At 41.5% G+C, this 16,824-nt stretch overlaps 1 protein-coding gene across 14 annotated transcripts in view; it reads left to right on the top strand.

Moving 5' to 3' along the window:
* Nucleotides 1-16,824, top strand: part of LOC137030018 (adhesion G protein-coupled receptor L3-like) — a 433,419-nt gene that overhangs the window by 132,817 nt on the left and 283,778 nt on the right. For all 14 annotated transcript variants that reach the window (XM_067399942.1, XM_067399940.1, XM_067399945.1 and 11 more), the window contains one exon: nucleotides 11,547-11,760. In XM_067399942.1, coding sequence (XP_067256043.1) covers nucleotides 11,547-11,760 — 214 coding nt within the window. The remainder of the gene's footprint in view (nucleotides 1-11,546; nucleotides 11,761-16,824) is intronic.

Here is a 16,824-nt window from a genome sequence, read left to right as displayed (position 1 = left end):
GTGGAGCATCCACTCGTCGGAGGGGATGTTGCTCCGTGACAACATGTCCGCACCCAGATTGTTCCTGCCAGGAACATGAGTCGCTCTGAGCGACTGAAGCCTCGGAAGAGCCCATTCCAGCAGTCGTTTCGCCAGAGCGCATAAGCGGCTGGACGAAAGACCGCCTTGGTGGTTCAGGTATGACACCACCGTCATACTGTCTGACCGAACTAGAACATGACGTCCCGTCAAGTAAGCCTGAAAGAACTGAAGGGCTTTCATCACTGCTAGCATCTCTAGACAGTTGATGTGTAGATGGCTTTCCTCGTGGCTCCACGAGCCGAAGGCCGGTCTGCCCTCGCACACAGCGCCCCAGCCCAAGTTGGAGGCGTCTGTTGAGAGCACCGTCCTCCGTGAGACCGCCTGTAAGGGGACTCCGCGTTGGAACCATACTGGATCCATCCAAGGTTTCAGGGCTAGAAGACAGGCCCGATTGACCTTGAGACATAGGCGGCCGTGCCGCCATGCGCTGGGAGGAACCCGGAACTTCAACCAGTACTGAAGAGGCCGCATCCGAAGAAGGCCTAGCTGCAGCACCGGGGAGGCGGAAGCCATCAGCCCTAGCAGCCTCTGGAAAAACTTCAGAGGGAGATAGGCTTTGTTCGTGACAGATGCCGTGAGCTGCTGAATTGCCAGGGCGCGCTCTGGCGAGACTACTGCCGTCATACGGACCGAGTCGAAAACTGCTCCCAGAAACGAAATTCGTTGAGTGGGGCATAGCGAGCTCTTGGCTAAGTTGACCCTGAGACCCAGGCATTGTAGATGGCTGAGGAGCACGGATCTGTGGCGTTCCAGCTCGTCTCGCGAACGGGCTAAGATGAGCCAGTCGTCGAGGTAATTCAGAACCCGGATTCCCATCTGTCTCAGAGGGGAAAGCGCCGCGTCCATGCACTTGGTGAAAGTGCGGGGAGCCAGAGACAGCCCGAAGGGCAGGACCGTATATTGGTATGCCACCCCTTCGTATGCGAATCTCAAGAATCGTCTGTGACGGGGGGCTATCTGGATGTGAAAATACGCATCCTTCAGGTCCAGCGAGCAGAACCAGTCCTCGGGGCAAATGTGCGCGAGGATCTGCTTCAGCGTCAGCATTTTGAACTTCCGTCTCATGAGGGAGTGATTCAAAAGCCTGAGGTCTAGGATGGGTCTGAGACCGCCATCCTTTTTGGGGACCAGAAAGTAGCGGCTGTAAAAGCCTGTCTCGCTCTCTGACGGAGGAACCATTTCCACAGCTCCTTTTTCCAGCAACGACATGACTTCGGCCCGGAGGACATGAGCGTCGTCCGGATTGACCGATGTTTGAAGCACCCCGGCGAAGCGGGGGGCCGTCGTGCAAACTGGAGCGAGTAGCCCTGGTTTACGATCCCCATGACCCATTCTGACACATCGGGGATGGCCTGCCAGGCCTCGGCCCGAGTGGCTAGGGGTTGAATAATGTTGGGTGACAGACCGCCGTTGAGAGGGTCGTACACCGCGAGGGGTGGAAGAGGAAATTTGCTCTTTTTGTGATGAGGTAAAAATTTGTCCGCCGTGAAAACGGCGTTTGGAGTGGGCGCAACAGGTGTGGGCCCAGCTGTCACTTGGAGTATGTTTCCCACGCCCGGAAATAAACGAGGCGGAGGGGAAATTACCCGTGGGAGCTTTTGGGGTGGTCCGGTCGTAACGGGACGGTCCCCCATCCTCTTCCTGTCCGACGAATCAGGACGACTTCGGAGGCACCGGGTCCAGCACAATCCTGGGCCGGGGTCCCTGGCGCCTCGGGAAGGGAGGGCGCTTCGCAGGGCGCGAGCGCTGGCGATGCTCCTGGGGCGGCGCTGCCTGTGTTGCAGGTGGGGCTGGTTTGTTCTGCTGAGCCGGCGCAGTCCTGGGGCGGCTAGACGCAGAAGCGGAGCTGGAGCGCTTAGGCAAGAAATGCCTCATAGCCTGAGACGATTTCTGCGCGGCAGTAAAGCGCTCAGTGAAGCCATCCACTGCAGGCCCGAAGAGACCAGAAGGCGAGACCGGGGCGTCTAAGAAGGCCGTCTTGTCTAGGTCTTTGATCTCCGTTAGGTTGAGCCACAGGTGGCGCTCCAACACGACCAGGCTGGCCATGGAACGACCGATGGCCTGGGCCGTAGCCTTCGTAGCTCGCAGGGCAAGATCCGTGGCGCTGCGGAGATCTTTGAAGGCTGGCGCGTCGATTCCAGACTCATCCAGAGAGCGGAGGAGTTTGGCCTGGAATGCTTGAAATATGGCCATGGTGTGGAGCGCAGAGGCAGCTTGGCCCGCCGAGGTGTAAGCCCGTCCAGCCAGAGTAGAGGTGGTCCGACAGGGCTTGGAAGGAAGGGCCCTCTTCGTCTTCCAACCCACAGCCGCGGGAGGACAGAGGTGAGCAGCCACCGCTTCATCTAGGGGTGGCAAGCGCTCGTATCCCTTCTCCTCGGCGCCGTCGACGGCGGTGAGGGCGGAGCGGTGCGTAGTGTGGAGGCGGGCAGAGTAAGGAGCGCGCCACGACTTCGTCAGCTCTTCGTGGACCTCAGGAAAGAAGGGCGCTGAACGCTGGCGAGGTGCTTGGCGGCGGCCTGGCAGAAACCATTCGTCCAGGCGGCTGCGAGACGGCTCCTCTGGAGGGGCCCACTCGAGGTCCAGCTCTTCAACGGCTCTAGACAGGATGCGGAAGAGCTCGGCATCCATGCCCTGGCCATGCTCGATGGGTTCCAAGGGAGGCGGTGGAGCGGGGTCTTCCGGCTCGCCAGCCCATCCTTCCGCTTCGGAAGCCGCAAGAGACATGGAGTCGTCTTGTTCGTCGTCTGTTCCCCCGAATGAGACGAGGTCACTCGCTTCTGCGGAGGGACGCTGCTCAGGGCGAGAGAACAGAACTGGAGAGAGTTCCCTGGGAGGAGAGGGCGAGGCACGCGGGGGCTGGGCCGGCGTGAGCTCGCTCAACTCCTGGCGCTGAGTCGCTCTACCCCGCTGTCTTTTCCTCGCCGGACCGCGGGAGGAAGGAGACGGGAGGGCGCGAGCGGCGAGATCGCCCTCAGTGAAGAAGGCGACCCGCGAGCGCAGGGAAGCGAGACTCATACACTCGCAGTGCGGGCATGAGTCTCCAGCGAGCGCGCCGTCTGCGTGGGGCTTGCCCAGGCAAGCGACACACTCGCTGTGTCCATCGTCGTCGTGCAGGGGGCGCTGCAAGTACCACATGAGTGGCGGGGCATCGTGAGACGCCGCTGCCGTGAAAACGGCAATTGGGTGGCTCTTTTAGAGCGGCGAGGGCCGCGGAAGCTCTTAAAGCGGTGAAAACCGCTGGAAATCGCTCTTTTAGAGCGGCGTTTAAGCCGCGGATGAAGCTCTCAGGCGGCGCGCCGGATGGCGGCAGGGGACGCACAGGAAGCGGCCGGAAGCGGGAAGCGGGAGGCGGCGGCTCGGCGACGGCGCTAGAAGCTGCAGTCCGCGAGGGCGCCGGCGCTTTCTTCCACCGGCGAGTCCAGGCGAGTCCGCTGCGGGAGCCTCTTCAGACGGCGGCGAGAGCAGAAGGCGGCGAGCTTCTTCGGCTTCAGGCGGAGATCAGCGAAGAGAAGTAGATGTCGTCGCTGAAGGAGAAAACACTGAAATCCTATGGCGAAACGCCTGCTTATATAGCCCTATACCCCGCCCATTTCGGCGGGAATATTCGCGCGCTTTGTCGCCATAGGCCGCGCAGCTATGCCGCGCCGCCATTGGTTCAACAACTTGTCTATGAGTGAACCAATGACGGTGCAGTTACACTGCGTTATTGAAAAAGGCTTCAGCAGCGGGGAAAAAGGGAGACCTTTCCCCATACGCAGTACGAGTGAAGTATCGAAAGGGAACCCATTTAACCCGTTTGTTTGAAAATGCGGATTTTTTCAGGAATGAAACGTGATTCTCTTTGTGAATGAGTCATTGAATCATTCATTCAAACGATGTGTTCAAAAACACTGAATCTATTCATGATCAAAACACAACGGTTCAGATATGGCTAACTATTCTCTTTGGTGGAGTAAAAACAGACAAAATATAAAATTTAAGTTACTCAGTTTAAGTTTATTGAACTGTTGCATAAAAGCAATATACAAAAATGCCATGTTAGAAATAGCAACAGGGTTGTTTCTGATATTTAATGGAGGCATCTTTTGAACTCGTGAGTAAATCGTAACAAAGTAGTTTCACACAGAAGTTCCTTACTTATTTACATACTCGTTTGGGCTAATGACATTCTGTTACGCTCTTTCTTGTGCAATATTATTTTTTTAATGTTATTCTAGGATTGAGACTGTAGCCTGTTGTTTTTACATGGAGCCATATAATCTATCCTCTAAACACAACAATGACAGTGTAAAAAAGAGGGGTTTATGTGAATGTTTTGTTACGGTGTGTAATGTCAGGTTGAGTTCTCCATGTGTTACTGTGTGTAAAGGTAAAAAAAAATGGTAAGAACTTCATTGTCTTGGTCTGTCACTCATGAGTCACAAGACAATGCAGAGAGACTCTTTAAACAGTGTTATCAGACTGCTGAAGACCATCTGTCAACACACACACACACTCAGCATGGTTAATCCATTACCCTGATGTTTCTGACCTGTGTGTTAGGCAGATTTTCTCTCTTTTGTGAGATTACGTTGACCAGGCCCCTTGGAATGTGTGTGTGCGCGTGTGTGAGAGAGAGAGCCCCCTGGGCTTGTGTTTTGATGTTAATGATGACTTTTAAATGTCAGAGCTGGCCAGGTGTCAGGGTGTGGAAGAGGAGAGAAAAGGACCACAAGCACACAATCTTTACATGAGACTCTCTCTCTCTCTCTCTCTCTCTCTCTCTCTCTCTCTCTCTCTCTCTCTCTCTTTCTCTCACACACACACACACACACACACACATACAGTTGGGTTTCCATTTTTTTTATGGGGACATGTAATCGTTTTTATACTGTACAAACTATAGTCTACCCCCCTACAATAACCTGTATGCTTTATAATGGGATAGTTCTCCCAAAAATTATCCCATGATTTACTCACCCTCAAGCCATTCTAGGTGTTTATGACTATCTTCTTTCAGACGAACACAATTCACCCATCCATAATCAAAGTAAGCTATACGGATCCAGGGGGTTAATAAAGGCCTTTTGAAGTGGGGCGATGCATTTTTGTAAGAAAAAGTATCTATATTTAAAACTTTATAAATTCAAATATCTAGCTTCCGGCAGATGACCGTATGCATAATGTGCAAGTTGTTTTGCACCAAATGGTAACCCCCTGATGCGAAGTATGACGCAGGATGTAGGAGTATCATAAACTTAGACGCCTCTCGCCGTTCAAGCTCCTCTTCTCTTATTTCAAAATCCTCTAACATTTCTGTTTAAAACTTAGACGTTCATCATCGCCCCATGCGTCAGGTCAGAGGTTGCTCTTCTGCTGCAAATCGAAGCATATGTCCGCCAAAAGCTAGTTATTACAGTTAATAAAGTTTTAAATGTGGATATTTTTCTTACAAAAACCCATTGCTTCACTTCAGAAGGCCTTTATTTACCCACTGCAGCCATATGGATTACTTTTATTATGGATGGATGCAAATTTTTTTTTTGCTTCAAAATGTGGCCCCCCTTCACAACCATTATAAAGCTCAGAAAAGCAAGGATATTTTGGGGACATTTGGTTCCCATAATGTAGAGAATACCACATACTTTAATTCATTAAGTGACATATTTCCACTAAGAGAACTAAACTAAGTCGTTATCCAACAAAACTGTAAATGAGATAGATTAAAAAGAAAATTAACATAACATAATATAATAAAAATAAATACTATTTCTGCAGTTTATGTTACGCCAGTAGGTGGCAAAAAATTGCCTTTGAACCATGAGTCAATGAACCAATTTAACCTGTTTGTTTGAAAATGTGGATTTTTTCAGAATTGAAACATGTGACTCTCTTTATGAATGAGTCATTGAATCATTCATTCAAATGATTTGTTTAAAAACACTATTCATGATCAAAACACAACGGTTCAGATATGGCGTTATTTGGAACTATTCTCTTTGGTGGAGCAAAAACAGACAAAATAGCAGACGATATAAAATCTATGTCTGTACATATTGTACTTTGTTACATATATATTGAAAAAAAAAAAGTTTAGGTTGTTAGAGTAATTGCTAGTTTAATCATGAACAACTGAATGTCACTGACAAAACTCATTGGAGTTTAACACAATTTTAATTAAAACATTGTTTAATACTTTAATTTATTAAGTGACATGTTTCCACTAAGAGAACTAACCTAAGTCGGTATCCAACAAAACTGTAAATGAGATGGATTAAATAGAAAATTAACATAACATAATATAATAAAAAATAAATACTGCAGTTTATATGGTTACGCCAGTAGGTGGCAAACAAATGCCTTTGAACCATGAGTCAATGAACCCATTTAACCCATTTGTTTGAAAATGCGGATTTTTTCAGGAATGAAACATGTGACTCTCTTTATGAATGAGTCATTGAATCACTCATTCAAATGATTTGTTCAAAAACACTATTCATGATCAAAACACAACAGTTCAGATATGGCTTTATTTGGAACTATTCTCTTTGGTGGAGCAAAAACAGACAAAATGGCAGACGATATAAAATCTATGTCTGTACATATTGTATTTTGTTACATATATATTGAAAAAAAAAAACATCAGGTTGCTAGTTTGATCTGGGTTGTTTAAATATTATAACCTATATACACTGCCCTCCAAAAGTTTGGAAACGCCCTAGAAAAGTCGGGTTTTGAACAATATTGGCATGAATCCTTTTAAATTTGTGATAATTTTGCACTGATAAGGGACAACACAAACTATGAAAATATATTTATTACATAAACGCATAGAACAAATATCCACCATTAGCAGCTATCTGACCTAAATATATACATGGGTTCTAATTGGTTCATTGTATTCTAAACTTAATTGGCAATTAATTGTTGAAACTATTAAGGTGTGCTTACCCAAAAATCTTTTACAAACCTGAGCCAAGTTTAAACCAGTAACCAGGCATCACAGCTGGCAAAGGGGCATGTCTGATTTTGACATGTATATATTGCCATTATTATGTAATCAAAATGAAAATTATCATTGCTGGTCTTCAATGATAATGTCAAGTTGTATGTATTTGCACCAAAAGAATAAGGATTTATGCTGATATTGTCCAAAACCACACTTTGCCAGGGGTGTTTCCAAACTTTCCAAACAAAGGGCAGTGTATATATTACTTGGGTCATTCCTTCCATATAAGTCTGGATTTTTTGTCTGTTTTATCATCAGATCGAACACTGTCTCTGTCTGTCTGTCTCTACTGGATATTGAAATGCAGCTGTATGTGTCTTGTGAAGTGAAAGTAAACAGGATAGGAAAAGCGTAAGTGTGTGTGAGAACTCCTCCGCGTCCCGTCTCATGGTTAATGATCTGTTATCGCCGGGCAAGTGTTTGTTCACACGAGTGTGACAACAATCTCACTCTGCTTAAATGCAGAGATTCACACAGAAGGTACAGTACGGAAGCTGGAAGCCAATTAAAATCAAACCCAATGGTGCGCGGTGGGCAGTGAATTGTGGAGGTGTGTGTCAGAGCTTTAACTGTGGAGATCAGGTTTTGATGCCACCCTGGTTTATAACTGGTTTTTGCTTCAGGACCCAGAGTGTGACTTATTTTCACAGTTATTTCATGTTATTGCATAATGAGATGAAGAAGTGAGGAAACCTCTTTGATGAGCTTCTTGTTCACAAAGTTTTTGAATCCAGTCTATTCTTATTCATGTTGGTAAATTGTAAATATACAGGCATACACACACTTTTATTTACAGAATATGGTGACCACTGTGGGGATTTACTATTATTTATTTGTTTATTTTGTTCTCTCACTTAGATTCAGGGAATATCAGACATACTTGTAGAATCCATCAGATGTCCTGAGACTTTAAATCAAAATGTTGCTGTTTCTGCCAGGAGCCTCACATGACAGTTGTCCAGAGCAAATCCACACTTCAGTGACCACATAATCAAGGTTTTACTGTGCCAGAGATAAACCCATGGGGTAGCTAAAGACAAGCTGAGCTTTAGTCCATCAGCCGGGACTAAAGACCCAGATCTAGAAAGGTTTAGAGCAGAGAAATGATCTCAGATCCTGTTGAAGGCCTAACCTATATGTCCTGCCACTATAGGGGGAAAGACTTGAGGATGAAGTCACTAAACTGTTGTGCCATGCAGGATTTCCACACAGAAAAGTACATCTTAGGGCTGGGTATTGACACAAATTTTACGATTCGATTCGATTTTGGTTCATAAGTGTGTGATTCAATTCAGATTCAATTAAATTTCATTCGATTCAATATACAGTATAGCTATCAGGAACAGATTAGGGCTGGGCGATACAGCTAAAAAATGTATCACAATATAATGTTTCATATTGTTCGGTATCGATAATTATTGAAAATATTTTAATAACTTTTTTTTTTTTTTTTTTCCCAAAAAGACCAGTTTGAATTTAACCAATGCATTTTTAATTAAGGAAAACAACAATTAATTCACAAACAAAACAAAATAAATAAAATGTAAACAAATCTTTCTTATATTTTATATGAAGATAAGATAAAGAAGTGTTAATGAAACTTAGAGCTGCAGAATTCTGGATAAATTGAGAATTTTTTTTTGTTTTGTCAAACTAAGATCATGATTCTGAATGACAACTAAATGAAATTATGTAATGATAACAAAATATTAATTGATGCAGTCTATTTTAAAATTTGAATTGATTATTATTATTTTTTGTTAATTGTATGTATGATTCATTGACTCATAAATACTCTTGTTTCATTACTGGATGAATCAGTGTATTTGAAAGAATCTGTTGAATGAAGATTCAACGTCGAATGCATTTTCGAACAGTCACTTGTCGCCACCTGGTGGTGAAACAATGTAATCGATAAATGCGTCGTTTTCAGCGCCAAGTTTCTGTTGTTTTGTTTTTGATTAGGTCAAATTTGATCGATAACATAGATGTTGGTGTTTATATCTGAACTATGAACTTTTATCTCAGCACTTCTGTGATAATTAGAATATTTGTAACACAGTAATAAAGATACTGTCGTGCAGCTGTTTATACCGACATGACAACTGCTCTCTCAAGACTAACTGTTAAGTACTGTAAGACGAAAGGAAACCATGTAACTGCCACACTGACAAGCTGACACGTCCTTTTTTATTCACAATGTCCTCGTCGCCTGCAGGTACAGCACTCATTTTCACGTGTTTGTGTGTTCTGGGCAAAGACTGTAGAATAACACAAGACGTGTCACTCGTATTGTTTTGAATGCATGGCAGAAAGTGTACGCGCAATATGGCGGAATAAGTCCCGTCTTCTAAATAAGAGCCAATCGCCGACTGGTAAACTCATCGCGTCACTTCAGCGGCCGTTAGAATCACCGGTTTCTATAGAAACAGTCAGACGCGCGCCTCCGAAGAGACGCGCATTTAGGTCTGCTCATCCAGCCTGAAAAAATAATTTTTTTTGTCATGATTCGAGCGTTTAGAAACTAAATTTATGAGCCGGTTGTTGTTAGATTTCATTGGTGATTTCAAATATGAAATTTAATCGTAAGGTTGGCCAACAGTTTTGAAGAATTTGATGTTTCCCCATTCAAAGAGATTGCATGATGCCCAGGATGCCAGAGGCGTTTCAAAGATGGCCGCCGAGTGAAATGACTTGTCTTAAAGGGACTTTGGTTCTGGGGCACGTTCAAGCTCAAAAGGGTGCGCGACGTTTTGCTACGGTTTCCGGGTTGAACAACATGTTTCCTGGAAACGGTGTGCAACGGGTTTGAGATAACGTACTTTTCTCTTGTTTGGTGGGTGTCTCAAAAATGTAAGCCCAATGAATCAGCATCAACATGCATGTACACCACGCGGTATTAAAGAAACAGCTTGTAAATGTAATTAACATTAAAATAAATTCACAAGAGTAAGTAAGTTATATTGTTAGCACATGATTATTTACATTAATGGCAAAATAACTTAAATAATAAGAGCATAAGTATAGTTCTGGAACTTCTTTAAGTCTGTCGAAATATCATTTAGTAATTGCAATGTCTTCTGGTCCATATCCTTTCCTTAGGAAAGTGCTAGACACTGATTAATGTAACATAAAAATACTATACTTATATATTTTGCTATTGTATGGGGAGTGATATTTTCATAAACTTCCATAAACATAAAGGCAAATGTTGGATCACAGTAATTAGGAACCACAGCTTCCTAAATCATCCCTTCACTCGATTGGGATGTTCTCTTTTATTATGGATGGCAAGGGCAGTGACTGTAACATCGAGTGTATTTTGCAGTGTTAAACGCGTATTTATACAGATTTCATCAGGCTTCGAAAATTCTTCAAAAAGAACACAAAGAATGGCCTTCTCAGCTGCCATAGTTGCAACTCTTGCGTCATCAGAACAGGGTGTTCAACCAGAGATCGTATTATTATAGGGAGATGAGAGGGTCTGTATCTCTTACCATTTGAGAAAGCGTAACGGCTAACTTAATCATGTGCGGCACCTCTCAGCCTATCGTGTAATGGCAGTGACATCAGTCCAAACATTCCCTGGTCTGCCTTCTCTTAAAAAATACATTTTTATCAAGCTTAAATCTACATATAGTTTCCAATGAAAGTACTGTTTAGTGTAAAACATGCTGAAGATTAGCAAACAGGCTGTCCATTAATTAAATGATTAGCTATTTCCCCACAAAAGCTGTTTAATCAGCATAGTGACGGATCTCATCCATTGACATCCATTCAGAAAACAGCCTTTGGTTTTCTTTCCCTGCGTACCACCAGGGGCGGAGCGTTAGCATTAGCCGTTATGTTTTTGGGCTAAAGGTTGCTGGGTTGACTTCCAGTGGCTTTGGTTCAACGCACCAACGTTTCCGTTTAAAAAATGTTTTAAACAATGGTGTTTGAGACTCACTGTATGTCATTTCCATGTACTGAACTCTTGTTATTCAACAATGCCCAGGCCTAGATGCATTAAATATGGAATGGCGTTAAAAAATTAAGGAATATGTAATATGGTGCATATATTTAGCAAAATGCCGCTCAAGAGTTCATTTTTCTAGCTGACTAACGAGTTTATGGTCACTGAATATGGTTTTTCTGAGATAAATGTGACGTTGTGTGACATCGTTTTATTGACGTCCTTCAGCGGTTGAAACACTGAATGATTGATAACATGAGACATGATATGGATGTGAGTTGTACTATGTCTTTTAATGTAGCCTATTTCAGGTGTTCATTTATATTTATTTTGCGCAGTAACTGGTATTACAGCAGATGGAATGATTAGTTTGTGTGCGTTTCGCGCTGCTCGATTTCTCAATTAATTTTTGCTCAGTTTTCTTAATTTCATCTCTGAGGTTAAAATGCATGTACTGCTACTCTGTTGTCATATAATCTTGTAGATTTTATTTTACATAGTGTCTCTTCTCACTTTTTGCAGCATTCAGCCGTGCTCCGGTGCCCATGGCAGTTGTTCGGCGGGAGTTATCATGTGAAAGTTACCCAATTGAGCTGCGCTGTCCCGGCACGGACGTCATCATGATTGAGAGTGCAAATTATGGTCGAACTGATGACAAAATCTGCGATGCTGACCCCGCACAGATGGAGAACACCCGCTGTTATTTACCTGATGCGTACAAGATCATGAGCCAGAGGTGAGACACACAAACACGTTTAGGCCAGAAACATGCTTTATATATAAGCGGTTAGAAGTTTATAATATGTTTTAATGGTTTTGGAAGAAGTGTCTTAACCTCACAAGGGGTGCATTTTTTGTAATCCAAAATGCAGTAAAAACAGTAATATTGTGAAATATTATTACACTCTAAAAAATGTTTTCTAATTTTTTTTTTTTATATATATTTTAAAATTTATTTTATTCCTGTGATGGTAAAGCTGAATTATTCCAGTTATTATTAGTCAAGTCAAGTCACCTTTATTTATATAGCGCTTTTTACAATGCAGATTGTGTCAAAGCAGCTTTACATTGATAACTGGTATGTAATTTTGGCTGCACAGCAGCTCTTAAAGAATAGTGTCAATGCAGGCAGATCAAAGCACTGTTGAATATTAAATGTAAAGTCAAATGTCAAGTGTCCCCAACTAAGCAAGCCAATGGCGACAGCGGCAAGGATCTATTAGTGATCAATTATTAATAATGGCTCTTATTATTATCAATATTGAAAGCAGTTTTTGCTACTAAATTACTTTTTTTTTCAAGTTTCTTTGATTAATAAAAAGAACAGCATTTATTTGAAATAGGAATCTTTTGTAACATCATATATGTCTTTACTGTCTCCTTTGATCAATTTAATGCATCTTTGCGGAATATTTATTTTAATGATTTTTATTATATATTTTTTAAATCTTATATCAAACTTGTAAATTGTAGTATATCCCAGTTTCCACAAAAAAACAAAAACAACAACAACAAAAACATTAAGCAGCAAAAACATCTCAGGTGTTACGTATGTAACCATGGTTCCCTGAGAACGGGGAACGAGACACTGCGTTTGACACTATGGGGAACGTCAAACGCTGTTTTCAACATTGGCAAAAATTAGAAATGTTTCTTGAGCAGCAAATCAGCATTTTAGACTGATTTCTGAAGGGTCATGTGACACTGAAGACTGGAGTAATGATGCTGAAAATTCAGCTTTGCATAATCACAGAAATAAATTACATATTAAAATATAGTATAGATATTTTTTTAATTGTGATATTTCAAATTTTTACTGTTTTTACTGTATTTTTAATCAAATAAATGCAGCTTTGGTGAGCACAAGAGACTTCTTTCAAAAACATAAAAAAAAAAAAAAAAAACTTTTTTCCAAACTACAAAAGTTAGTTAGTTTTTTCCAAACTAACTAGTTGTGATGAATTTTTGCTCTGTAGAGTATTAAAAGTATAGGTTGTGCCAAATCTTAGATGTGTGTTGTGTAGGTTTTTGCCTTATGAATTTTCCACATTTTGCAAATGTGTGAAATCAAACTTGCATAGCTCGAACCACTTTTGTGTCAAATCTTTTGAGCCTAGTTTGTGTGCATTAAAGTTTGTTGTTTCTGTGTGCTAGTTGTTTAGTTTCTTACCCACGAATGTCTCATGGTACAATTAAGACAGGGAACACCCCCTGGAGCAATCTGGGTTTAAGCACTCCATTCAAGAACACAGTGATGTAGGTAATAAGATATAGGATACCTTTAGAAATCCTCAGGTCCGTGAATCAAGCCTTCAGGGGTTTGAACCCGCAACCTTTGGATTAGCTTCTGCTGCACCACTTTGTTTGTGATACACTGATGCAGATTTGGCTTATTAAAGCCTGCTGTGCTGATCTCTCTTTTGTCTGCTGTTTTCCCAGTCTTCCCTATCATTTTCCTCAACATTTCATGCGGCTTGACACTCATCGCACCTCGGCAGAGTGGAAGAGTCGGACAGACTGGGATGAGAGCGTAGTGTGTCTGTAATTGTTCCTCTGTGTATTCTCGGTTCTGCTGCTGAAATAAATTAAAGCAGCTGCTCAGCAGCACAGCAAGATAACAAACAGTAACAGTGTCCATCTAGTGCAGAACAATAGTATTCTTCTCCACACCAAACCTCTAACCTCACGCACATAATCACGTTAAGTGTGGGGAATTTGAATAGAGAATGTTTAAGTAGAGGGTCTGATAGAGTTACAATGGATGTTGTACAGAGTTTGATTAGGGTGTCATAGAGTTTTAGTAATGTCGTAAGGATTTAATAGAATTAGATCGAGATTTAGTAGATGGTGTCATGTACGGGTTTAGTAAAGTACGTTGTAGTGTTTTAGTAAAGTGTGTCATTTTCAGTTTTTAGTAGAGTAAGTTGTAGAGTTTCATGAGTGTCATGTAGAGTTTCAGTAGAATGTATTATGTAAGGTTTTGGAGTATGTTGTGGAATTTCAGTATAGTATGTTACATGGAGTTTCAGTGTAATGTAATGTAATACATTAGTTTTACTAGAATGCATCACAGAGTTTCAGCAGAATGTGTTATGTAGAGTTTTAGAGTATGTTGTAGAATTTCAATATCATCACAAAGTAACACATTTGCCTAATGCCCACGAATACCGTATACTTTGACCCGCCCTCAAACGCTGCAGCTGGTTCGTGTTGTGTACATGTGGAGAAGTCACTTTTTCTGCTCTGCAAAAGCAATTTCTCTTTGTAAACACCTCCAAAGGATGTGAACTTGAGTCAGTGGTTAAAATATACAATAAAACAGCAGTAGAATATTTTTTACGATTGCTTCTCAAATCCCTGTGAGGTCTAAATGCAATTTACAAAACACCATTAAAGACAGGACAATAGCCACTTTATTTGGACTAACTTGCTCCTCAGAATCACAGCCTGTAAGTACGATTAATTATTTATGTACATATTTTGTACTGGGTGTTCAAAATACGTAGTTTTGTGTTTTATATTGTGTATGTCTCCGGCTAACCCATGTTATTACTGTCTTACTGAAATACTACAAATCACCTGTGGCTCACTGTTACCTAAAGTTGTGTCCAGTAATGCAGATTGTCTGTCGTTCTTACAACTCTGAGTAATGATAAAGGATGGAGCAATATTTGTTTTACAGACTATAAAGTTACATCAGTCATTCACATTAGTGCTCGGCTAACGTAAGCACTGTTATTGATACAGTTAAATGATACAGTTCCCACATGTGAACTGCAATAAATTTGAAAAATACACATTGGTTTGTTGATGGACATACACTTGTTAATGCTGATGGTGAGGAATTACAGTTGCAACATCTCATATTGTAAAACAGACTGAGTAGTGTATCGCTAAGAAACGTCCTGCTCAAGTCGTCCTTGCGATGGAGGTTTGGGTTGGATAACTATTTCTTCCAATTTCATCATAGGACTCGTGCTCAGATTGATATAGTAAAATCGATGCGGTCGTAACTGTCTTTACAGTGTGTACAATCGCTGTACTTTAGAAAGCCTCCGGAGCTGAATAAGTTATGGTAATGAGTGTTTGTTTCCAACAGGCGCTATAAGCGGGAGACCAAGTCTGGCCAATCAGAGCAGAGCAGGCTCACGGAAAGGATAGCTTTAGCGAGACTGAAGCATCGGATGAGTCGTTTGAGAATCATTGAAAAATGTGGTGATGTGCATTGTATAATATGAGAAAATTAAAGCGTTTTTTGAACTTTGATGCATGCAAACCTATTATAGGAGACCTCCAAAACCTTTAAAATAGCATAATAGGAACATTTTAAACTAGCGTCTCTTAATTGACATTTACGAACTCTAGCACGTCTTCTGGCGACAATTTTTTTAATTAGAATTTATCCTCTACTGGCAACAACTTAGTTAGAGTAGGACGACGTCTTGCCTCCTATGAACGCTAACACTTGGGATTAAGATCTTTAGTGTTTCACTAACCTGCTGCGCAGCAGTAATCAGACAGACGCCAGACAATGCCTTCAATATGTAAGGGATAATGTACATCCAGCCGGTTATTATCGCAGAATAAACCCTGACAGGGTGATCAGGTACAGTCATACCACATATTACATGGCATTTTGCCACATAAATAATTATGGGGATAAGAGATATTGATATGAGATGAAACTGATTTAAAATCGTACCTGTTTGTTATCTTAATCCATTACAGTGAACAAAACAAGTCGCAAAATGGCAGCAGTTGCAATACTGGGTGACATAATTAAATAACTGTACACAAAATATTGATTTGACTGCTTTTTAATATTTAATAAGCTCACCAAACACAAAACTTCCATGAGGAAAAAACATTCATAGCAAGCGCATAGCACTGCAGACTTCAGTTACTCGGATGATCCTCTGTTATCTGTTTTTAGCGGTTGTTATTGGGGAATAACATACCGCTGGATGGCGCGATTGACCAATCAGAATCAAGTGTTCCACAGAGCCATGTAATAAGCTTTAATAATGGCTGGGAGAATCTCAGACCAATTTCAGATAATTTTTTTTATATATATATATATATATATATATATATATATATATATATATATATATATATATATATATATATATATATATAAAGAACATGGTAAAGATGTCTAGTTTTATTACTCCTTTTGTTATTTTCAGACACAGTAATTCTGTCCCAAGTGTTAGAGACCTTGAGGATCAAAAGCATATATAAATGTTATCTCTGTAAGGAAAGAAATGTTAGTTATGATTAATTAAAATTACAGTTAAAATTAAAATTTCTTCCACAATAGAGTTTCACTTAATATCACATAGCGTTTCATTAGAATTTCACAAAGAATTTCAGTAGAATGTCACAGAGTTTCAGCAAAATGTCACTTAGAATTTCAGTAGAACGTGTTGAGGAATTTCAGTAAAATGTGTCACGTAGAATGTCACACAGTTTCAGTAGAGTGTGTCATGTAGTTTTCAGCAGAATGTGTTATATACTGTCACCCCACATTAAAGAGTGTGAAAATGACAATAATTGTTTGAAATTTTGAAAACTGGAATTTTTTGTACGTCTCAGAAGTACCAAAGCACAAAGCTTGTTGTGATTACTGGATGGTAGTCATGTTACAAATGATGTTTAGTGAAGCTCTAAAAAGATCAGTCTTTGGGATATAATAATCGATATCAGTTCAACAAAATGAAGATTAATTAAAGTTGAGGAATCAATATTGTCAATCCAGGCTTAGTGAACAGTGTATTAGGGGAATCCTGTAGCGTGA

The sequence above is a fragment of the Chanodichthys erythropterus genome, chromosome 11, assembly GCF_024489055.1.
Source record: "Chanodichthys erythropterus isolate Z2021 chromosome 11, ASM2448905v1, whole genome shotgun sequence".
Taxonomy (NCBI): domain Eukaryota; kingdom Metazoa; phylum Chordata; class Actinopteri; order Cypriniformes; family Xenocyprididae; genus Chanodichthys; species Chanodichthys erythropterus.
The sequence above is the reverse complement of the archived record's forward strand: the minus strand, read 5'-3'. Positions and strand labels throughout refer to the sequence as shown.